Source organism: Letharia columbiana (genome assembly GCF_014066305.1).
Source record: "Letharia columbiana isolate WasteWater2 chromosome Unknown Sc0000008_s0, whole genome shotgun sequence".
NCBI classification, from domain to species: Eukaryota; Fungi; Ascomycota; class Lecanoromycetes; order Lecanorales; family Parmeliaceae; genus Letharia; species Letharia columbiana.
The window spans coordinates 589,491-613,732 of NW_023501044.1; the positions used below are offsets into that span (position 1 = coordinate 589,491).

General features: G+C 38.3%; 7 protein-coding genes across 7 annotated transcripts; 5 read left to right on the plus strand and 2 right to left on the minus strand.

Moving 5' to 3' along the window:
• Positions 1-10,967: 10,967 nt before the first annotated feature.
• Positions 10,968-11,702, plus strand: HO173_003433 (uncharacterized protein; the record flags this gene model as incomplete). The annotated part of the gene is made up of 2 exons (XM_037305359.1): positions 10,968-11,336; positions 11,394-11,702. 2 exons carry the CDS (start codon positions 10,968-10,970, stop codon positions 11,700-11,702), a joined length of 678 nt encoding a protein of 225 aa, XP_037167767.1.
• Positions 11,703-11,869: 167 nt separating this feature from the next.
• HO173_003434 (uncharacterized protein) lies at positions 11,870-12,091 on the plus strand (the record flags this gene model as incomplete). The annotated part of the gene is made up of 1 exon (XM_037305360.1): positions 11,870-12,091. The coding sequence occupies one exon, from the start codon at positions 11,870-11,872 to the stop codon at positions 12,089-12,091; it is 222 nt and encodes a 73-aa protein (XP_037167768.1).
• Positions 12,092-12,145: 54 nt separating this feature from the next.
• HO173_003435 (uncharacterized protein) lies at positions 12,146-13,389 on the minus strand (the record flags this gene model as incomplete). Its single annotated transcript, XM_037305361.1, has 2 exons — positions 12,146-12,972; positions 13,065-13,389. The coding sequence occupies 2 exons, from the start codon at positions 13,387-13,389 to the stop codon at positions 12,146-12,148; spliced, it is 1,152 nt and encodes a 383-aa protein (XP_037167769.1).
• A 271-nt stretch (positions 13,390-13,660) lies between these two features.
• Positions 13,661-14,710, plus strand: HO173_003436 (uncharacterized protein; the record flags this gene model as incomplete). The annotated part of the gene is made up of 2 exons (XM_037305362.1): positions 13,661-14,279; positions 14,328-14,710. 2 exons carry the CDS (start codon positions 13,661-13,663, stop codon positions 14,708-14,710), a joined length of 1,002 nt encoding a protein of 333 aa, XP_037167770.1.
• An 898-nt stretch (positions 14,711-15,608) lies between these two features.
• On the plus strand, positions 15,609-17,255 carry HO173_003437 (uncharacterized protein; the record flags this gene model as incomplete). Its single annotated transcript, XM_037305363.1, has 3 exons — positions 15,609-15,635; positions 15,814-16,892; positions 17,042-17,255. 3 exons carry the CDS (start codon positions 15,609-15,611, stop codon positions 17,253-17,255), a joined length of 1,320 nt encoding a protein of 439 aa, XP_037167771.1.
• Positions 17,256-17,654: 399 nt separating this feature from the next.
• On the plus strand, positions 17,655-21,928 carry HO173_003438 (uncharacterized protein; the record flags this gene model as incomplete). Its single annotated transcript, XM_037305364.1, has 5 exons — positions 17,655-17,677; positions 17,751-19,839; positions 19,991-20,524; positions 20,575-20,676; positions 20,846-21,928. The coding sequence occupies 5 exons, from the start codon at positions 17,655-17,657 to the stop codon at positions 21,926-21,928; spliced, it is 3,831 nt and encodes a 1,276-aa protein (XP_037167772.1).
• Positions 21,929-22,223: 295 nt separating this feature from the next.
• On the minus strand, positions 22,224-23,909 carry HO173_003439 (uncharacterized protein; the record flags this gene model as incomplete). Its single annotated transcript, XM_037305365.1, has 2 exons — positions 22,224-23,483; positions 23,532-23,909. The coding sequence occupies 2 exons, from the start codon at positions 23,907-23,909 to the stop codon at positions 22,224-22,226; spliced, it is 1,638 nt and encodes a 545-aa protein (XP_037167773.1).
• Positions 23,910-24,242: the final 333 nt, after the last annotated feature.

Sequence of the window (24,242 nt, forward strand, 5' to 3'; positions counted from 1 at the left end):
TTAAAGAATTATCGAGCTTATATTATAGTAGAATTATTATAAAAAAAACCCATAAGTAGTATTCTCCCTTTTAGGCCGCTACTTTATTCAATACTTAATTTTATTTAGCGTTATTATAAAGTAAGCCTCTCGCTATATAGACATTATAATAAAAAGAAAAAATATTATCATTTATCATACGTAAGTCTTCGAAGAATATAGAGTTCGATATATTTAAAAGAAGATACCGTAGATAGAAGAGCTCCCCAGCGTTCGAATTAATATAATATATTCTTATAATAATACCTCTACGCCTCTAACGTAAACTCTATTTAAATATACCTCGCTTATTCTTTTTCTAGATATATTACACCGATAAATCGATATAGAAAAGATCTTCTACTTATCTTCCCTATCGACGTAATTAATTTAGCTAAAAAAAGACTATTAACTTAATCTAACATTTATATTCTATATCAATCATATAAAATAGATTATTATTATTATTAAATATTATACTCTATTAATTTAAGAGATAAATAGATAACTATTCGATAGAAGAATTATAATTATATAATTTAAAGTCAAAAATCCTTTAATAGACTTTCGTAGAGCCTATTTACCGTGCGTTTTAATACTTTTAAATCTTATTTATCTAATCTAGCCCTATATCGTTCTAATCTATATTACTCTTACACTCTATTTAAAGATTAATCTAATCACTACTCTTATAAATATACTTAAAGATATATTTATAGACTTTAATATTAATATAGATTTTTATATTAATATAAATATTATACTTAATTAATAAATAGAGACTATAGAATATTATCTAGTAATTCTATTTAAATTCATTATCTAATATCTTAATAGATTTACGTTAATAATATATAAAATATTTAAAATCTAATTTAAAAACGATATAATCGCTAAAGTCCTTCGGAAATCGCTTATTATATATATTTTTATCTAAGTTTTAATAAGATAAAATAATATCTATTCTACTAGTAGTATATTAATTATAATTTCTATAAAGTATATATCTAATAACGATTATATAGAGATTAAGAAATAAACTCTAATTAGAAATCTTAATATTAATAGCGACGTCGACCTCAATAACGCTAAAGAATCGATCTTTAAAGTGTAAAATAATAAGAATATAGACATATGATAAGCCTCGTTTTTAAAATTCAATAGTATAGACATAGGCCGGAACTCGATCTATTACCCGTAAAGTTAGTTAGAATTAAGACTAATCAACATTTCAACCAATCATACTTCGCCCTTATAGAGGTGAAAAAAAAATTAAACGATATCGTAAGGCTAACTAATAGGAATTACGGTATATAATAAGCTAAATCATATTAAAAGTACTCTTAAAGACTATAACCTACACTAATTATCTAACTAATATATTATCTAAGAAGCTACTCTACTAAATAAAATAAGAGAGAGCTACTATACTACAATAGGGGGTAAAAAGAATAAAAGCATATCTAGTACCTTCCCCTTTAAAATATTATTTATAAAAGTCTTTAGCTTTAATCTAAATACTCTAGTAATTAAATTAAACTAATTAATAACGCGTTCGCCGAATAAAAGATTTTTAATAATCTCGATTTATTTTAAGTTATAAGTAAAAGTTATAAAGAGATTTAATTAATTAAACTTAATAAATAAGATAATAATATCTTAATAGAGTTATTTTATAAATCATAGATCTTCTTAATAGAAGAAAGAGAGAATAATATATTATTTATTAATCTAATTATCTATAATAGCTTTATTGATATAAATATCAATAACTACTTAATAGATATCGACTTAAATAATCTTCTAATTTATCTTTAGCTAATAGAGTTTATTACTTTTAATAGCTATATAGATATCGTAGATAAAATACTATAGTAATCTATCGTAGTAAAGAAAGCGATTAAACTTACTAAAATGAATCTATATTATATATCTATAAGAAGTTAGCGATCGATAAAATAGAAGAAATAAATAATATAGATCTATAATATAAGATAAGTGTTACTTATATAGAGTTATCTCGACTAATAATTTCATTAACTCGTAGAGCGATTTCATTATTACTATGTTAATAGATAAAAAGACTCTTATCTAGTATAATGTCTATATTAGATATATTATTATATTATAATTATTTATTAAATAAGAAGATAATAAAATAGTGTAAGAGTATATAAATTAGATATTAATATAGAATACTAAATCTCTTACTACTTTAAGCCTCTATTAAGATATTCTTAGCCTTAAATAGATTTAATAAATTATTTATATTACTCTCTTAAGCGATAGCGATTTTATCTAAAATAGAATAATTATAAATACGTAAATTATAATATTATAAATTCTTATAAAATAGCTTATAGCCTTATATATCTAGATTAATCTTTAACTTTTCGAATATTAATTTAAGAGTAATAATATATGAATTAATACTTCTAAGAATTATAGCTATTTTACGATAAAGTATCTAATTAATATATTTATAGTAGCTATATCTAGTAAAGTCAATATAAAAAACGTAATTAAAAGAAAATTATATCGTATTATAGACTAATCTTAGATACTATTTATAATATAGATTTAGCTAAAAATCGATTTTTCGCTCTCTAAAAGCGCTAAGGCAGATATATAAGTAGTAATCGCTTTCTAGATTTTATATATATAGAGGGCGATTAAATAATTAATAATAATCTACTATAAGACTATAGAGGTTATATTATTATATTAAACGCTATAATAATAGAATTCTTTATAATTATTAATAAAATTTAAGATTTCTAATATTAAAGAATAGAGGATTTAATTAATAGTATACTCGCTAAGATTAATTAAATTATTTATACTCGTTTTAACGCCCTTATAGCCCTATTCTATATTATTTACTTCTTAATTAATATCTATTTTAGATATATTAACTTTAGTCTTTTCGCTATTATAGTATTATTTAACTATTTTATCTTTTTATAACGCTATATCGTAGCTATTATAAATCTAATTTATAAAATCTAAATTATATTATATAAGCTTTATAATATATAAATAACGCGTGATATAACTAGCGAGCTTTATTAAAGACTAAATAAAATTTAAATAAAGATTAAAAGATAGACTAAAAAAACGTAGGCTATCGAAAAAGTCGTTATTAAAGAAGTCTACTAATAGATCTTATAATAGAGAGTCTTCAATAGCGTTTTCCTTTTATTTAAGAGTTTCTTCTTATTTAGAATTTAATACGCGTTAAGAGACTTTAAAATAGAGTAATAAAGAATAAATAGAGAAGAAAAATGCGTCTTAAAAAATAGTATCGCTAGATTAAAAGATATTATCGCTAGCTTAAAAGGAGTATATAAAAGAGAATATATTTATTTAAACTCTTTTAAAGAGTCTTTTAATATATTTATAACTAGTAATAGATAGCTATTAAACTCGCTTATAGTCTTAATTATTAATAGTAGCGAATTTATTAAGAAATAATTTAGAGGCGTTAATAGAGGCTCTAAGAGGCGAGTAAATAAGATATATATATCTTATAGATCTAGTAATATAAGAGCGAGAAATAGAGAGAATAAATATATTTATATTAATAAAATTAATAGAATTAGTAGAGTAATAAAGAAATAATAATTATATAAATAGATAGAAGGATTATTATTTAATTTTATCTCGAATGTATTTAATATAACTACGATATTTAAATATTAGTTTAATCTATTAATAGTAAGTTAAACTTTAATATTTTTATAGCGTTAGAAAGCGCACACTAAGCTCTATAATTTATTAAATTATAAAGAAATAGTATTCTTAGAAAGCTCGTTATTTTAGAGTATAAGATTTCTATATATAGATTTTTAATAATTATAAACGCTAATTTATTTACTCGCGATATCTAATCAAAAAGCGTAAATCTAACGAATTAATAATTGGCTATATATACAAATTTAAGGTTTTCTAGTTTAGCTCTATCTTATTCTATTATATATACTAATATAAAAGAATAAGATAGAGTTAAGTTTAAAAATCTTAAATTTATATATATAGTTAATTATAAATTTAGAGTTATTACGTCTTTTAGCTAGACTAACTAAGTTAGCTCGCTAGCCCTTTCGAGTTTTCTTATTAAAAATTTATATATAAAAGTTTTATACTCTAAAATAACTAGCTCTCTACGAATATTATTTCTTTATAATTTCATAAATTATAGAGCTTAGTATACGCTTTTCTAACGCTATAAAAATATAAAGTTTAACTTATTATTCGTAAATTAAATAAATATTTAAATATAATAGTTATAATAATTATATTAAACGCGTTTAAGTTCGAATAATAATTCTTTTATCTATTTATATAATTATTCTTCTTCTATAATTCTATTAATTTATTAATTATAAATAAATTCGTCGTGCTTAAATATTACTAAATATCTAAAATACGTATTTCTTTTATTCGTTTTTTAGATCTCTTATTAACGTTTTTATTACTAGTAATTAAGACCGTAAGCGAGTTTAATAGCTATTTACTACTACTTATAAACGCGTTAAAAGACTCTTAAAAAGAGCTCGAACGAATTTATAGCTATTATTCTCCTCTATATACGACTTAATTAACTACTTAATTAATACTATTTATTTTATTAGCTTAGTAATTTACTTAATTAGATCGTTAATTAGTTACTTAATTATTTACTTAATTAATTACTTAGCTAGTTACTTAATCTAATACTCTATAAAAGAAAAAGTAAGAGAAGAAACTATAATAGATAAATGCGGAGAATACTACGGAGAAACTAAGCGGTAATAAGATTATTATTATTAAGAATACGGCTTAGCTCTCTAAGATCTCACGTTATATTAATTATTTACTTAGTTAATTACTTAGTTAGTTACTTAATTTAATACTCTATAAGAGAAGAAGTAAGAGAAGAAACTATAATAGATAAATGCGGAGAATACTACGGAGAAATTAAGCGGTAATAAGATCTTTAATATTAAGAATACGACTTAGCTCTTTAAGATTTCACGTTATATACTCTCTACGATCTTATATTAAATTATTACTTAATAAGCGAAGAATACTACTATAACTTAATTTATTATTTCTACTATATTAAGAAGTAAGAGAAGAAACTATAATAGATAAATATAAAGAATACTATAGAGAATACTATAGAGAATATTATCGAAGAAACTAAGCGGTAATAAGACTCTCTAGTATTAAGAATACGACTTAACTCTCTAAGATTTCATATTATATACTCTCTACGATTTTATATTAAATTATTACTTAGTAAGCGAAGAATATTACTATAACTTAGCTTATTATCTCTACTATATTAAGAAGTAAAAGAAGAAACTATAATAGATAAATATGGAGAATATTACGAAGAATACTATAGAGAATATTATAAAGAAATTAAGCGATAATAAGACTCTTAGTATTAAGAATACGACTTAGCTCTTCAAGATCCCACGTTATATACTCTCTACGATTTCATATTAAATTATTACTTAATAAGCGAAGAATACTACTATAACTTAGTCTATTATCTTTATTATATTAAAAAGTAAGAGAAGAAACTATAATAGATAAATGCGGAGAATATTACGAAGAATACTATAAAGAATATTACGAAGAAATTAAGCGATAATAAGACTCTTAGTATTAAGAATACGACTTAGCTCTTTAATATCTCACGTTATATACTCTTTAATATATATTTAAATAAATTAAAATCGTTCGATATCTATAGCTATTTTATTATTCGAAAAATTTTACTATAATAAAAGATATTATAAGATTTATATCACTAATTAACACGTTATCTTTATTACTTTTTAATATTTCGATACTTCTTATTATAAGAATATAGTCTTTCTCTATTTTTATAGATAATTATTATAAATTAATTCTTTATACTTAATATACCTTTCTAATTAAACTTTAGCGCGTCTCTCTTCGTATATATATATTTATATATTATATAGATTAAATTAATTTTATAGTAGTAAAAGTAGATTAAAAATATATAGTAAGCGATTAGAGTTCGATTTAACTTAGAATTAAGACTAAAATTCGATTTAACTTAGAAAATTTTAACTCTATAAATTTAATTTATAGGCCTTTACTTATATATATTAATAAATTAAATTATAATAATTTCTTAATAATTAATAATAATACTTTAAGATTTATAGCTTTTAATCGAACTCTATTAATCTCGTCTTATATTAAATCTTTTAATAGAATCTACGATATCTATTAAATATATTATTATAGTAGTTAATAAGTAAAAAGATAAGTTATTAATTATTTAATCTATATATTAATTAAATTTAAATTCTATATCGAGTTTTATAGTCGAGTAAGTAACTCGATATCTTTTTTAATATATTATTTATTAAGATCTAGTATATCTATATTAATATTATATCTATATCGATTTTAATATATTTAAAAATTTATTATTAATAATAATCGCGTTAGAATATAATAAAAATTAATAAAAATTAAATATTAGTATATATAAAAGAATAAGATAAAGTTAAGCTTAAGAATTTTAAATTTATATATATAGCTAATTATAAATTTAGAGTTATTATACTCTTTAATTAAATCGACTAAATTAGCTCGCTAGCCCTTTTAAGCTCTCTTATTAAAAATTTATATATAGAAATTTTATATTCTAAAATAATTAGTTTTCTATAAATACTATTACTTTATAATTTCGTAAATTATAAAACTTAATTTACGTTTTCTAAAGATGTAAAAATTATAAAGTTTAGTCTATTATTAGTAAATTAAATAATATTTCCTTTATTTATTTATATAATTATTATTCTTTTATTACTTTACTAATTCTATTAATTTTACTAATATAAATATAATTATCCTCGATACCCCTCGCGAAAATATTACTAAACGCTTTAGATATATATATTTCTTTTATCTCTCTTTTAAAGTCTCTATTAACGCTTCTAAATCGCTTTTTAATAATTTTATTATTATTAATAATCGAGGTCGTAAGCGAGTTTAATAGCTAATTTACTTAATTAATTACTTAGCTAGTTACTTAATTTAATACTCTATAAAAGAAGAAGTAAGATAAGAAATTATAATAGATAAATATAAAGAATATTACGAAGAATACTATAAAGAATACTATAGAGAAATTAAGTAATAATAAGATTATTATCGTTAAGAATACGACTTAGCTCTTTAAGATCTTATATTATATACTCTCTATAATTCTATATTAAATTATTATTTAATAAGCGAAGAATATTATTATAATTTAGTCTATTATTCTTATTATATTAATATAATATATTACTATAATAATATTATAAGAAAAGAATTTACTATAATAATTATAGCTAATTAAGTCTCTATAGAAGAAATATTAAATAATATATATTTAAACGAATTAAAATCGTTCGATGTCTATAGCTATTTTATTATTCGAAAGATTTTACTACGATAAAAGATATTATAGAATTTATATTATTAATTAATACGTTATCTCTATTTCTTTTTAATATTTTAATACTTCTTACTATAAGAATATAGCCTTTCTCTATTATTTATAAATAATTATTATAAATTAATTCTCTATATTCGATATATCTTTCTAATTAAATCTTAACGCGTCTCTCTTTATATATATATATCTATAAACTATATAGATTAATAAAATAACTCTATACTATATTAATATTATATAATATTAAAAACTATTTCTTAATAATAGTTCTAATTAAAAAAATAGATTATAAATTTAATTTATAAATCTAAACTTATTAGATTATAAATAATTTAGAGAAACTAGTATTTATTATATAAGAACGAGTAAAGATCTATAAATTAAATTCGTAATCGTTTTTTTTTAATTAGGGCTATCGAGTAAAGTGGTAAGTAGTCTTTAATAAGCGATCTTTAGTGAGCGGTCTTTGATGTGATCTTTGGTGAGCGATATTTGAATACCTTGCCTTTTGATAATTATAAGATCAAATTTCGAAATTCTTAATACGTTCAAAAGCGCAATCTACGCTTTATAATTTAAAAAAATAATCTTAAAATTTTCATAGAAAATAGTAAAGTTATTAAAGGGTTAAAAGTAGAGAAAGAGATTTTTAATAATTGCGAACGCTAATTTATTTATCCGCGATAAGTTAGTCGATCTAATTAAAGAGCGTAAATCTAATAAATTAATAATTAACTATATATATAAATTTAAGATTTTCAAGCTTAGCTCTATCTTATTCTACTATATATATTAATTTAAATAAATTAATTTATAATTAATTAATTCTATAATTTTTAAATAATTAAAAAAAATTAAATTTATTTATTAACGAAATTAATAACTAGTTATAAATAAGTAAATTATTCTTTATAATATTCTATTATATTATAGAGTCTTAATAAAGTATAATATCTTATTTAAATAGATATATAGTAAAATTAAAAATAATAGTTTTATTTTAATATTACGTCGAACTTATCGAATTTTATTTAATATTATTAAATATTAGATACTTTCGAATATATACGAGTAACTATACTTTAATTCTTATAATCTTTTAATCTTTAATCTTTACGTAACTTTATATATCTTATTATATATTAGATTTATATTATATATATACTTAAATTAATATTAGAGAGTTTTAGACTACTTTTTTTCCGCGTAATACTTTTAGATTTTTAGACTTTTAATAATTTATTATTACATTTCGATAGTAGATTACTAAAAGTCTAAAAATTTAAAAGTATTACGTCTAAAAATAATAAGACTTCGAAGTACCTTTTTTTAATTTAATAGTTTTTTTAGTCGTAGTTTTTAATTAGATTCTATAGATCTAGTAGTTAAATAAGATTATTCTATTACTATTACTACTTATTAATAATATTATTACTACTATTACGATTCTTTATATATTTATATTCTTCTTAATATCTTCTACTCTTCTTAATATCTTCTAGCCTTCTTAATAACGCGAAAAAAGCTCTCTAGATCTATCTTCGAAGGTATTACTAGTATCTCTTAGTTTAATTAATCGAAGAGATCTCGCGCTCTCGTAATTAAATAGATATAGTAGAATATAGAAGTTATAGTAGAATAATAAGAGTATTAAAAAAGAATATTACTCGCTTAGTCGAATTTAGATATAAGAGTTCTTAATTTCATATAGCGTTTCTTTATAAAGGCCTTATAAACTACTAGCTATTTTCTTATTTTAGAATATCTTCTATTATATCTTCTAAGGCTAATAAGAAAGAGATTAAATATCTTACGTCTCTATATCTTCTTATTAAATAAGCGAGATATAGTTATTAATAGTAGAAATAATAGCTAATAGTAGTATTAAGTAGAATACTCTATAACTATACTCGTACTATCTAGAAGTGAGTTACCTCGCTTAATAGCGCCGGGAGAGTTAATCAATCAAACTACGATTTTCGCGGAGAACTGAGTAGTTTGATTGGTCAACTCTCCCGGCGCTATTAAGCGAGGTAACTCACTCCTGGACAGCACGAGTCCGGGTTACAGCTCGGCAGGGGTGAAAAAAGTTCGGCAGGGGTGAAGCTTCAGCATATGCTCACTTCACCCCACATGAACTCATAGCATATGCTGAACGTATCCGTTTCACCCCGGATGAACTCGGGCCGGGTCGAAAATAATATCGGCACTTTAGGGGGTCAAGGCATATACTAGGCATATGCTATGATTTAAAGTAAACGCGGAATAAGGTTATTAGCAGCAGCCCTCACGCGGGTCTTATTTAGGTCCAATAGGGGTGTCTAGCTATTATTATCAAGCGTAAACACCCCCGAAACCAGGCTTTTTTAGCTGAGTTGTTAACAAAGGTAGGTTTCGAAATAAGGGGATTTTGTTGAAATGTAGCCCCCGCGTATCCCAGCCACCATATTTTCCAGCCACCTGATTTTGTACTGTATTTAGGACCTGGCCTCGGAGAGGTTTTGGAGAATCAATCCGTCCGTTCTACACATGACATACCTGGAATTCTAACAGATTTAAGAGATTAGGTAGGTAAGGCATATGTTAAGTATATGTTTTTAAATTTTAATTATTTTTTTTTTTAAATAAATTACCCCCCCCCCCAAAACACCACAAAAAAAAATTTTTTTTTTTCCCCCCCCCAAAAGGTGGGCTAAAAAAAAAATATTTCCCTCTCACCCCCCAAAAAAAAAAAAAAATAAAAAAAAACCCCACCCCCCCCACCCTTCCCCCCCCCCCCCCCCAAAAAAAAAAAAAAAAAAAAAAAAAAAAAAAAAAAAAAAAAAAACAAAAAAAAAAGATAAAAAAAAAAAAAAAAAAAAAAAAAAAAAAAAATTATTTTTTTTTTATATGTTATTTACACTTCTAAAAAAAAAAAAAAAAAAAAAAAAAAAAAAAAAAAAAAAAAAAAAAAAAAAAAAAAAAAAAAAAATATTAATATTATTAGATATCATGCCCCTGAGCCCCGTGATCAATGTACGAAAGCTAGGCGTGAGACCCAGGCCGTATTAACTGTAACTTACTCGTACTCGTACGTCACGTCTCTCAGCATTTATTGAATATTGATACTGTAGCAGTGACTACGAATACGAAGCATAATGTTACATGCGTACTCTTTAGTATGCAATCATGCTCTCACTGCAGGGACCTGTCATGATGTTCCATCTCCTACGTCAGTGACTATTATTTACTTTCGTCATCACTTTGGCAAAAGCCTCATTCTCGTACTCGTGATCCTGCATTTCATTTCACCTCTCCATTTTGATATAAATCCATTCAAAACTTCAGAATCTCTTCGTCAGACCATCACCCTATGCTCCCCTCCTGCGTCCGCATCCATCAGCGTACCTTCTTTCCCACTTCAAAACTCCTCACCCCTTGTCTCAACCAAGCTCGCGCAAATTTGCGACCCTTCACCACCACCACCTCCACAATGTCTGCAAACAGCAAGATGGAATCCGCCTCCCTGCCCGCCTCCGCCCCTGGCGAGAACTACGAGCCCCGCCAAACCCACCCTTCGGAAGACTATACGCCAGACCCCTCCAAATCCCTTCCCATCTCCAAAGAGCGCCAAGCTCTCGTCGACGACATTCTCGACCTCTACAGCTGCAAGCCTACCGTCCAGAAGGTCAAGCGGTATACATCTGATTGCGTGTACGACGATCAGTTCGTGTATGCAAATGATCGGTACAAGATGGCGGGGCAGTGGTTTGCTCTGCCGAAGCTGTTTAAGGATAGCAAGACCGAGAAGTATCAGATTGTGAAAAATGAGCCTGGTTTGATTCAATTCAGAAATGAGCAGGTCGGTGTCCTCCTCTCCTCCATTTGTTGGCAATGTCATGCTGACTCGCTGGTATAGTCATGGACATTCAAAATCATCCCCAAAACCGCCACCATCAACGCCCTCGTCTCCCTATCTCTCGACCCATCCACCATCGACAGTGACTTTATCCAGGTCAAGTACCACAAGGATCAGGCCAATGACAAGGACTACTCACACGAAGGTCTGGGTTTCAGCTTCAAGAAATGGCAGGCAGATCAGGTTATGAAGCACATGGACAGCCCTGAGGTGAAGGAGTTCGAGGCGGATAAGGGGGCGGGCAAGGAGCACATTAGGGAGTACGGTAGTGGCGCTGCTGAGGGCAACGCGCCTACTCAGGAGTTGTAGAGGAAGACTCCAGCTAGCCGTAATGATGTATGATCCATCATTGTAGCAAATGCAATCATAAATGATAGCTTTCATCTCTTTCTATTGTTCGAAAGCCAGTCTCTTGTTTCTAGCGACAGAACACTCGGCCAAACCTTAGAAAGCCGTCGAGGAAATGGCCCAGTACAATGCGTGCCATCTTTCAAATTGGAGGGTACAGCGGCTTGATCGGAGAGGATTTTGTCTGCCAGCAGAAACCTTCATTTTATGCAAAGGCAGCCGTGGAAGCTCGGCAACTTTGGACGTTGTTGTCCACGAAAGATGGACGTGCCCGCCTGAAATACGTTGCCCTACGGGGCGCTGTCGCTGGATTGGTATGGCATCCTCGAATTCTTCGCGCACAAGTCTAGACCATCTTCGTTTTACCAGAGCCCATGCAATGCTTCGAACGTTGACAAGACCATCTATGGTTGGGTCGTATTTCCCGTCCCACTCACAACCAGTATTACACTCCCGAACTGTCGTCTCAAATCCTCTTTGTCCACATCATGACTATCTTCCACCTCTCCCCACCGCCCGGTCTGCCAGATAACCTCTTGACTACACGCCTTGGCGGCCTCTTCGATGCCGAATCTTTCCGCTGCCTCTCCTTGCATGTCTCCTAGCTTCAGATATTCGCTCCATTCGCAGACCAATCGAGCTGCAACGCACAAACTCTTGCCAGCTAATGCCGCTCTCTCGAGCCCCACAAGCTCCCATGCTGGCAAACCGGCCATCCATCCTTTTATGACTGCGCGCGTGGCTGCAGGCTGTGAGGTGGGTAGTATAGATCCGTTGTCAAGTGTAGGTTTCAACTCAACACCGGGCCATACATTTTGCGTAAGATATGACAGGATCGGGGTCGCAGTCCGGACTTGCAGGTCTCTCAATGATTCCCCTCTGACATCCTTATCCGACGGATTCGTTAGGGTAGATGCAGGAGCCCAACAAAGTAGTGTATCAGTATCGAGATATCGTAGCAGCGTATTCACAATGTCGTAGCGTATTCCTGACCCAGAAGATGCGGCGTGCTGGTTCTCTCTATCTTCGAGGCCAAGGACGTGGGCGCGGGCGCTGATTGAGGTCAGTGGGATGAGGTGGGAGCGGGTAGCCTGCTGGGCGGAGACAAGGAGGTCCCATTCTAGAGCTAGCGCTGTTGCGAGATACGGTTTTGAATGGGGAATGCTCATGGGCTTTTTGGTCGTAGGATTGCGAAGAGCGCGAGTGTCGAGGTTGACTAGATAGTTTTCCTCTATAGGAATTTAGACATGTCAGCAAAGCATTTTCTGTAGACATGATAGAGGAGACACAGGTGCAATTAAGGGCACCGAGATTGAATCATACCAGCATCCGTCTGCACACTCACATCTTTCCAAAATCGCTTTTTGATGGCGGTCCCAGGCTTCATATGGCTAGCTCGCATGTCTTGTCCGCGCTTGAGCAGCTCAGCTTGCCGCCGCCGTCGATCGACTCTTTCGCCATATTGGGATGCTGCGGGTTGTGGAGCTGCTGGGGGAGGACCAGTGGCAGTGATGGGCAGAGGAGTGGCGACTCGAGGGGAGGTGGTATGGAGGCAATGTAGGAGCGCTGGACGATAGGGGAATGACACGGTCCTGTAAGATTTGTAACACAGGGGCGAAGATGCCAGTGTTGCAATGCGCTTCATCATCGTCCTCACTCTGTTATATGCTAAGTAAGGTATCCTGTTCGTCGCCTGCTGCGGGATAGAAATCTAAGTGGTCTACATACTAGTTTTTGAAAGTGATATGACTACTCCGACTTCCCAAGGGTTTCACTTGAAAGTGAGGAGCTCACGCCGAAGTCTTACTGAAGTGTTACACCATTATCGTCTGCACGCGATATTCCAACAGCTACATGGGTATTTTCGATTTACCGCCCCAATCTTCGTCAAAAAAACTTCAAGCGTCAAGAAGCCTAACATGCTAAAGCGAAAACACAGCACCGATGGTCCGTCTAATATGGCCGACGAACATCAAGCTACCCGCGCAGGCCCAGTAACGCTCGTGATCGATCCTGAAGGTGATCTGTACATGCAGTTCGATAGTGGAAGTCTTCTGGTTTCCCGCAAAGCTCTCTCGCTCAGCTCCCCGGTCTTTCTTGCCATGCTCGGGGCGAATTCGAAGTTCAGAGAGGGAACAGACATGACTCTCGCTCATAATGGTGTTCAAATTGTCTCATTCGAAGATGACAACTTCGAAGCCATGACTACATTAGCCAGAATAATCCACCTTCAAAGCGACAATGTCCCAGCCACAATGACATTCAAGCAGCTCTATCAGGTGGCAGTAATGTGTGATAAGTACGATCTGAAGAGATGTCTGTGGCCTTGGACAGAGATTTGGGCGACCCCGTACCTCGACTGCTATGCGAGGCAAGGATACGAAGAATGGCTCTTCATGTCCATAGTCTTCCAGTACGATGATCTCTTCAACGAGGTCACGCGACATCTTGTCATCAACTCAGAAATGTCTGAGCAAGGCACGCTCGTCACCACGACTGGTTTCGACATAGGCGAAGGCGTATCTTCGACCATCTTAGGTGAGTGAATTCCGAAAAGTCGAAGCTCTGAGCCCTGATTACGAACAGAGCGAATCACCAAGTCTAGAGCAGAAACGATGTTCGTGGTCCTGGACCTTTACTGGCAGGAATTCTGCAAGTTGCGAGCCAGTAATACGGCACGCGTCTGCAAGGTCGGTGGTTTAAATGTGGCAAAATGCGATGCTCTCAACCTTGGAAGCCTATATCAGCAATTTCCAGAACTTCAAGATCCTCGACAAACCTCCGGCGCCTGCCGTAAGACTGTCAAAAGCATGATTGAGGCTCCCGCAGGCATTTTGGAATTCAGCGGGGCGCTGATCTTCAAATTCGGCGACCATAGGCCTTGCGCTGTGGGTTCACGTCTCGCAGCTAAGGCGAGGAAGTTGCTTGACGCTGTGCAAGGGCTGGACTTGAATGACATTGTCTGCTAGCAAGATAGACGGCGGCCTGCTCCCAGTACGTCATGACCACTTGGGATCACCGAAGGTTGCACTGGGGATCTGCTGACAGTGTCTAGGATGATACGCGGCCGGCTTTCATGTCTTGATGTAGCATAGTCTTTTCTTTCCTCGGTCGGCTCGCAGGGTGGATTACTCGTTGTGTTGGACTCCGCAATGTTGAACGGCGACGCGTCACTGCACACATAATCTCTGCGGCTGCTCTCGATGTACATGACCAAAATCAGCGTTCTTGAAATGACATCCTAGTCATGAGCAGTAGATCAGACAACAAAGGCCTGGTTAATGAGACGGTTGTGCTACGCGGGACTCACGTCCATTGCCAGCTAGATGTTACCATTCGTCCAAGGTCCCCCTTTTTGCTGACACCATTCATATATACAGTCTCACAGATACAGTCTCCCACCACTTTATAGAATACTGCTCCGATCCTAGCACCATGATTCATTACACTTGCGGGTCCCGGCCCAGTCAGGGCAGCTATTTTCATTGGATCCCGAACCAGCGTGGATGGGTATCTTGATGTGTCTTCATCCACGTATGTTTATCACTGCTCGCCCAGTCTTATATTTCAGGGTTCGAAATATAGTGATTGTTGTTCGCATACTATGACGCCCTTCGTTCGAGTCGACGTCGCTATCTTTAGCGTGCTGGATTCTCCGCGGGCATTATGGTCCTCTTCCGCGCGGCCTCTTCCTCAAGCTCATGTCATTATGTCGTGAACAGTAATATCGTAAAAGTGTTCTCGACATCTTCAAAGCAGTGGTCTGTCTAGACACAGGATGCATACCAACCAGGGTAGGTTGCTGTAAATCGATTCTGAATTAGTCTCCTCCCCAATTACTCCGTTTCTTTGCAGCTGTGAGGCACGATGGCAAAGCCATTGCAGGTCATTGTTGTAGGTATCACCCTTTCTAAGGATCCTGTCCTTGTTCTTTTTCCAATTTTTGTCCGAATCACTAGAGAACTTTCGCCTCTATGTCTCTCGATTTTAGTCCTCTGCTGCATTAAAGTTACTACCCCAGTAGAGGCTTGCCTTGTGCCCACGGTTTCATTACTGAATGTTACTTGGACAGGTCGGAGGCTCGTTGGGAGGACTCTTTGCCGCCATCGTACTTAAGCGTCTCGGTCACGTTGTGCGCATATTCGAGCGCAACCCTAGCCCACTATTACAAAATCAGGGCGCAGGGGTAGTCGCAGGAGGTGATACACAGGCCTTCTTCAACAAGTATGACGCTACAAGGCGGCCGATTGCCGTTACAAGCAAACTACGACAGTACCTGGATCAGCAGGGAAACCAAATCCATGAAGAGGACACCGTTCAGAAGATGACTAGTTGGGACCTGCTTTATTATCTACTGAGAGCGAACTTCGATGGTGTCGAGAGTGGCTATTGCAAGGTTCCTGAGCCATTTGAAACCGATGGTCAATGCGCGTACGAGTACGACCATATGGTGAAGAATGTCAAAGATGTTGGTGAGCAGGTTGAATTGGAATACGAAGACAAAAGGGGCCAGGTCGATAAGACCACGGCAGACTTGATCATCGGCGCGGATGGACCCAGCTCGACTTTACGCAAGATCCTACTACCAGATGTGAAAAGGGATTATGCAGGCTACGTAGCGTGGCGAGGAACAGTACCCGAACAAAAGGCATCGCCTTCGGCCAAAGGGACGTTTGTCGATAAATTTACTTTCTACCATTCCCGAGGCACGCAGATATTAGCCTATGTTATACCAGGAGAGAATGGAACCCTTGAACCAGGCGAGCGACTGATCAACTGGGTCTGGTATTGCAACTATCCGGAAGACTCGACAGAATACAAGGAAGTCATGACGGACTCTGATGGGAAGACTCATCACGTCACAGTACCAATCGGGAAAATGAGGAATGAGGTACTAGAGCAGCAAAGGCAGTGTGCCAAAAAAGTGCTACCACCCCAATTTGCAGAGATCGTCTGCGACACGAAGCAGCCGTTTATCCAAGCTATCACAGATGTGATTTCACCGAGGAACTCCTTCTTTGACGGGAAGCTTTTGCTGATCGGAGATGCCGTTGCAGGCTTCCGACCGCATACAGCTGCCAGCACGAGCCAAGCTGCATTCGATGCGCAGAAGATGCATGAGCTGATGAATGGTGAAATCGGACTGGACCAGTAAGTGCACACTAGCAAATCCTACCCAAACGTACGCTTTGTTTTGAGCCTCAAGACATGTTTCGCGAGCAGTGGTGGCATTGGGCTCATTAAACCCCCCCCCATTTCTTAGTAGGTGAGTCTTTTGCAAAGTTATGCTGACTCCGAAGTGTGCAGGTGGGAGGTGGAGACGATGAATTTCGCGAAACATATGCAAGGGCGAGGGGTGGAGATGGGTCAGAGGAGTCAATTTGGGCATCACCCTCTAGCTCAGACGTTGGAAGGTATGGCAAGATCATGATGGACTTCATGCTGCTTGTGATGTACTTACGAGTGGAGAGGAATTGGTGGGAGAGGTTGTTCGAAATCTCAATTGTAGGCTAGAACTCATAGAGCGCACAGCTCATGTTGAGGTCCACCCTTATTTTCAGATGTAAAAGGGCTATGGTCAGGGCTGAGGCTGGTACCCAGACAGTTTCATCCGTCCCCGCGTCCCCTACAAATTCCGTGGGATTGCTTCATTCATTCACTAAGCGATCCAATCCACGCCCAGGAAATGCCGTCATTCATCCCGCCCCGCCCCGTACCGGCCGAGAAGCTTCGATTCTCGATCCCTGGAACTCGAGAGTCCACCAACCTAAGGTATATGTTTTTTTTTTTTTAAAGGTACTTTAGAGGTTTGACCCCATCCCTTGAATAAACACCCCCTATCAAATCTATTACCTACAACCTACAGCCTATCAAAGGATCGGTAAATTTGTTGCTGGTCACACAACAATAATAATGTCCGACAAAGGTGCAGAGGGGTAAGTCCTCCCTCACAGCATTCCAGCACAACATATTTTGCAGCCAAGTTGGACTGACCGGACCTCGACTCAGCCATAAGCGCTCCAAATCTGCTCTGGCCAAGTCGCTGCTTCACCGAGACAAATCGAAGAGTATCGACACCGACGGCGAGTCTAGTATTGCAGGTTCCGAGGCCGGCTCCGAACCCCCCTCTCCTACGATAGGCGCCCCGTCAAGCCACCACTCCTTTGGAGGCCTTCGATCTTCTCGTCACAAAGCGAAGACATCGAGCGGTGTTGCTGGTATGGACATCTCAAGTCCCAGCACCGCTGCTTTGACTCGAGACGCTGCTGCTAAACAACAAGACACTGGCCCTACGATCCAGCAATCCGTCCGAATGTTCAAGTTGTTTGAGATTCTACGAAGTGGAGACAGTGCAGCAATTGCCAAAGCTGTCACCGAAACATCTACTATGCCCACCATCAGCGAGGATGCGGAGAAGGGTGCAGCAGCTGGGACAGGGACCTTGGATGGTACAACGATCCTACACTTAGCCATCCAGTGTGCCGATCCCTCTGTGGTTGAGCAGATATTATCTGTTGCCAAGACTACGCCAGGAGCTAGCATAGATATCAATGCCCGAGATCGTGATGGGAACACCCCACTTCATCTCGCTTCTATGCTTGGACGGCCTACCACTGTACGCCTACTACTAGACCAAGCAGATGTCAATGATTCTCTCCTGAACTACCAAAGCCGCTCTGCTTTAGACCTTGCTAAGACACCAGACATCTTTCAGCAGTTACAACTTTCTCGCTCATTGTTCGTCGATACCACTGTCAAAGACATCCAGAAGCTCGTCAGCAAGCAAAACTATGATCAGCTCCAAGCTACCCTTCAGGACTCACGTGTTGAGACTGTCCTTGACGTCAATGGTGGAGAGCTTGCAACAGATCCCAGTACTGTTGAAAGTGGAGGCACACTACTACATGAAGCCGCGCGCAAAAGGGATACCACGCTGATACAGTTGCTGCTAATGCACGGAGCCGACCCTTTTCGTCGAGACCGCAGGGGCAAACTCCCTCAAGACGTCACAAAAGATGACAGGACACGAAGTATCCTAAGAAAGTCGCCTGCTGCAGCTGCAGCTCAGAGAGGCATCCAAGAGAAAGCAATCCTAGGTAGCGGTTCGGCTCAAACCCCAGATAACGCGCCTGGCGGGAAGGACGCTCGAGAGATGAAAGGCTACTTGAAGAAGTGGACAAATTACACAAGTGGATATAAGTTGAGATGGTTCGTCTTGGAGGATGGGGTGCTAAGTTATTATAAGCATCAGGATGACGCTGGCTCAGCGTGTCGTGGAGCCATCAACATGCGCATTGCCAAACTCTATATGGACCCCAAAGACAAGACCAATTTTGAGATACAGGGAAAATCATCCGTTAAGTATCATCTCAAAGCAAACCATGTCGTGGAAGCCAAGAGGTGGTTTTGGGCACTGAATAATGCGATTCAGTGGACCAAAGACGAAGCTAAAGAGACTGAGAGGCAGAAACAACGAAAGGAAGGGATGCTACGCCAAGCTAAAGCGGGACAATTGCCACAGCTCGCGGATGAATCGAAGGAGCTCGGAACAACAGATGCATCTAGGCTTAGCGGCAAAGGTCTTGCCCCTGCCACCGCAGTGGGTGTTCCTCTTACAGCGTCTTCATCACGATTATCATTCCAAGAGTCCACGTACGGGGATGAAGAGGGCTCAATGTACGATTCGTACGAACCCGGCGCTGCGGACAGGGAACTAGCCCGTTCAGTAAGGGGTGCACAGACCACCACAATCGCGGGTGACCTGGACGACGAGGAAGAATATGGAGATGACGCGAGTGATCACGAGATCCAACCTCTTAGCAAGGACGCGTTCAATATCACTGCCCACTCAGCCAGTCTCCAGCTAAGGCTTCTTGCCCAAGTTTCGGCAGCGCTGCAAGCGGAAGGCTCTAAAGATCACGCCGTTTCGATCTCTGATTCTACGGTCAAACAGGCTCTTTCGACCTATGAATCTGCAGTTGCTAGTCTCCAAGGCCTGGTTGGTGACCTGCTTAAGATCTCTCGTGACCGGGATGCGTACTGGCAATACAGGTTAGATCGGGAAGCAGATGTGCGAAGGCTATGGGAAGATAGTATGGTACGTAAATATCAAGGCAAACTCTTCGTGGTAGAGCCAGCTTGGGTCGCAATGCATTTTAGGAGCAGAATTAAGGGACCTCGCTCCTTCGCGCTCCTTGAGGTTGGAGTCTTTTATGCGAAGTGAAACGCTGACCCTGTAATCTTCACAGGCCCGGGTCGCAAAGGAGCAGGAAGAGCTTGAGGGCCGCATTGGCGAGTCAGAAGAGAAACGAAAACGAACGAAGCGAGCCCTGAAAGAGGCTTTGGAAGGGACTTCAGACTCTGTTGCGCCAAGCAGAGGCATGTCTCAAGACGAAGGTCAAATTTCAGCAACCCTCGAAAATATTCAACTCGGCCAACGAAGCCCTGCTCGTCCTCGTACAAAATCGATTGGCTTCAGAGACCAAGGGAGGAGGAAGTCTACAATTGCAGATCTCACGAATCTCTCCGATTCAGATTCCGATGAAGACGAGGAATTTTTCGATGCTGTAGATGCGGGGGAGGTGGAAGTCATAGATGTGATGCCACCGTCGAGTCCGCTAGCCCTTCCTGAGGACGATGCAACAGATCAGAAAACTTCCGAAGATGGAGATCTGCGTGAGAAAAAGTTGGCAGATATCAAGGCCTCGTTCAAAGGATACGAAGATCCCATCCGCAAACGATTCAAGATGGAAGCTGACAATAGACCAAAAATCTCTCTCTGGGTGGGTACATCTTCAGACTGTCATTTCATGAGCCACTGACATGAAGCTAGGGCATTCTCAAATCCATGATTGGAAAAGACATGACCAAAATGACACTACCGGTGTCCTTCAACGAGCCAACTTCCTTATTGCAACGGGTGACAGAAGATATGGTCTGTCCCTTCCTTTCCCTTTCATTTCGAAATCCTTCATGACCGCCACGGTATGGGCAGCAAGACCACGTTTTGGCAGCAGAACCAGGGATCCTACCCTTTTTACACATTTCTCGTGAGCCTGATCATTGTCTTGAAAATGGATATGCTGACCTTTAGATCTTCGCAGGAATACACCGATCTATTGGACACGGCAGCTGATCGAGCCGACTCGACCGAGCGCATGGTCTACGTTGCAGCGTTCGCCGCGAGTGAATATGCATCAACCATTGGCCGTGTTGCCAAACCTTTCAATCCGTTGCTCGGTGAGACTTATGAATATGTGAGACCAGACAAGGGCTACCGCTTCTTCATCGAACAAGTCAGCCATCATCCACCCATTGGCGCAGCGTGGGCTGAAGCGCCGAAATGGGACTACTATGGCGAATCAGCAGTCAAGTCCAAATTCTACGGCAAGTCCTTTGATATCAACCCCCTCGGCACCTGGTTCCTCAAACTCCGCCCTACAACTGGTGGTGAAGAGCTTTACACCTGGAAAAAGGTTACCTCCTCCGTGATCGGCATCATCACCGGCTCACCCACAGTCGACAACTACGGCCCCATGGAAATCAAGAACTGGAGCACCGGCGAAGTCTGCACGCTCGATTTTAAGCCTCGGGGCTGGAAAGCATCATCGGCGTATCAGGTCAACGGCAAAGTGACAGGCAAGGATGGCAAGACAAAGTGGAGCATCGGTGGTCGGTGGAACGACAAGATCTATGCTCGCTTGACCCCAGGCTTCGAAGATTCAGAGCTCAAACCTGGCAAGTCCCACGAACCAGGCTCCAATCAAGCCTTCCTGGTCTGGGAAGCCCACCCGCGTCCCCCAAATATCCCATTCAACCTAACCCCCTTCGTCGTAACATTCCAAAACCTCCCTCCCAACCTCCGGCCCTACCTCCCGCCCACCGATACCCGTCTTCGCCCCGATCAGCGCGCTATGGAAGACGGCGAGTACGACGTCGCTGCTACCGAGAAGAATCGGGTAGAAGAGAAGCAGAGGGCTAAGAGGAGGGAGAGAGAGGCTAGGGGAGAGGAATTTGTGCCGAAGTGGTTCAGTAAGGGGAGGTGTGAGGTTACTGGGGAGGAATATTGGGTCACTAATGGGCGATATTGGAGGGTGAGGGATGAGGTGGGGAGTGGCAGTGGGAGGTGGGAGCAGGTAGGGGTTGACGACATCTTTGGGAAGGATGAGGAGGAGAAGGAGAGGTAAAGATTTAACGATGGGTGAACAGTTGTCGTGAACCAAGGGTGGTTAACGATAGCAATAGCGCAGCATTTTTAAGTCATTCCTTGATGGACTATCGGTACAAGAATATGTTCACTGTCAATGCATGCTTTACAATCTCAAAGCAATTTATTGACGGTTCCTTATTTCCATGTCAGAATGCCTACATTCCTTCATGTACAGTATGGCACCTCGGCATTCTCACACTTTTTCTTCTCGGCAGTCTGATCCCTCACATTCTCTTCTTCCCCCTCTCTTTACTTATCCATCTCATCCATCATCACACCCGCCCCGGCGCACTAATGTCCCTTCTCAACTCTGCAACGTCCACCATCCTCTTCCTCGGCGTCCCATTCCCTGCAGCTATACTCCTTGCCCTACCTCTCCTCTGTCGAATCTGCTCCAAGGCGTCCTCTCTGCTGATTCCTCCTGGCGTAGCTGGCGCAGGGGTGAAAGGTAGGTCATCTTTCAGAGGTATGGTGACTGTTTTGGTGTAGCTGATGGTTCGTGGTGGAGGGATGGGAAGCGGACGAGGCGTATGGGGGAAGGTGAAAGAGGGTGTTGGTTCGATGGGAGATGTGTGGAGGCTTGGGAGGTTGGTGGCTTGTGGTGTTGACTGGGGAGCTTGTATAGAGGGTTTGGGTGTCTCTTGGGTGGGAGGAGAGAAGGAGGGTTTGATTGGTGACGGCACTTTGTAGAACGTACCTGTAGTTGGGGAGAAGTTGAGAAGATCTTGGTCCGTATTTTCACGCTGTAAAGAGGGTTGTCGCGGTGGTGTGGATGGTGGTTGATCTTGTGCTGATGCTGGGATTGGTTGAACAATGTGTTCTGGAAGTGATTCTGTGACTGGTTGTGGTGCAGGCTTTTCAAGTTCCCCTGCGATCTTAGATGCTATCTCCACCATTTGCGTAGCCAAAGTATCGTCGTGGACGTATTGGATTCCCTGTCTCTGAGCAATGCGGCAGGAGCAGCATTGGAATTGGCATTCCATTTTCATGAAGTTGATTTGGTCGTCTGCTCGAAGCCTCATCCGCTTCTCCATCCTCAGCTGGTCCTTCACTGATTCAAGCTGGTCCTGTGATCGAGGGGCTTCCGGATCCACATTCTCCTTCATGCTCTCGCTTCTTCGGCTTCGCTTTCTTGGTGAGGCAAAGTTCTCTCCATCTGTGGACAGCGGCAGAGCGATAGCTCCCTCAACTACTGGCCTAGCGGCCTCCTCATCTATTAGGCTAGTCTTCAATGTGTCCCGCTCCTTCTCAATTATCTTGTCCTGCTGCTTCTGCTTCTCCATCTCTTCTTGCAGCTCAACGAGCTGGTGCTGGGCAGCAAAAGTCTCTTGCTCTCTTGTATTGACCTTCCGTCTCTGCACATCGACCTCTTCCCTCATCAAGGTGTATTTGTTTCTGGTAGACTTCAATTCTTCTTGCAGCTTCACCAGTGCGCTGGATGACTTGAAAGCTTCTTTTCTCGCCCTTCGAACTTCCTTTTCGTAGATTGTTTGTGCATGGGCCTGCGTCTCTTTGGATCCTTGTAGCTCCTCCTGTTGTCTCGATCAGCGGAATCTTTCCGTAATGGTCGTCTACCCTACCATCACACCCTCCAGCCTCTCGCCGACCTTCCTTTCTCTCGCTCTCCCTTCTTCCACATCCTGTCTCAATAGCCTGTTCTCCTCTCTCAGCCTTCTCGTCTCACTTTCAGCTTCCTCGCGCCCTAAGACAGCCCGTTTAAGGGCAGCCTCACTATCCTTTCTTCTTTGTGCAGCCTCCTTGCTCAAATTGTTGAACTGTGCAACTTTGCCTTGAACATCTGAGTTGCCGCGCGAGTGTACGATAAAAGGATCATTCTGTATGTTGGAGATGGAAGGTAGCGATGGCGATTGCGGGAGTTGTAGTCTGTTTGCGCGCTCTGGCGAGACGGGAAAAAGAGGAGTACCAGGGGAGGCTGGGAACCTGAAGACTGGATCCATGCGATTCGATTGGCAAGTTCGGATCCTTGTGTACTGTAGACTGAAATGCAAGTCGCGGAGAAGGAGAGAAACAAATAAGGCGTGCCGGACCTAGCCCTAGCCCTAGTATAATCCTGGAGTGCGTTGCCCAGGGCAGCGCCCGCTTCACGCTAATGCACTGCGCCTAATTCGGCAATAATCTTTTTCATCTTGGGACGTGATACCTACATGTACTTAGACACGATCCCTGGCCCCACCCCCCTACCACCACACTTTTGAACTGGGGGTCTAAGGCACAGCTTCCAGGTACTGTCTCCGGGCTTGCGCAGTCGAGGGTGTTTCAATGCCTGTGTA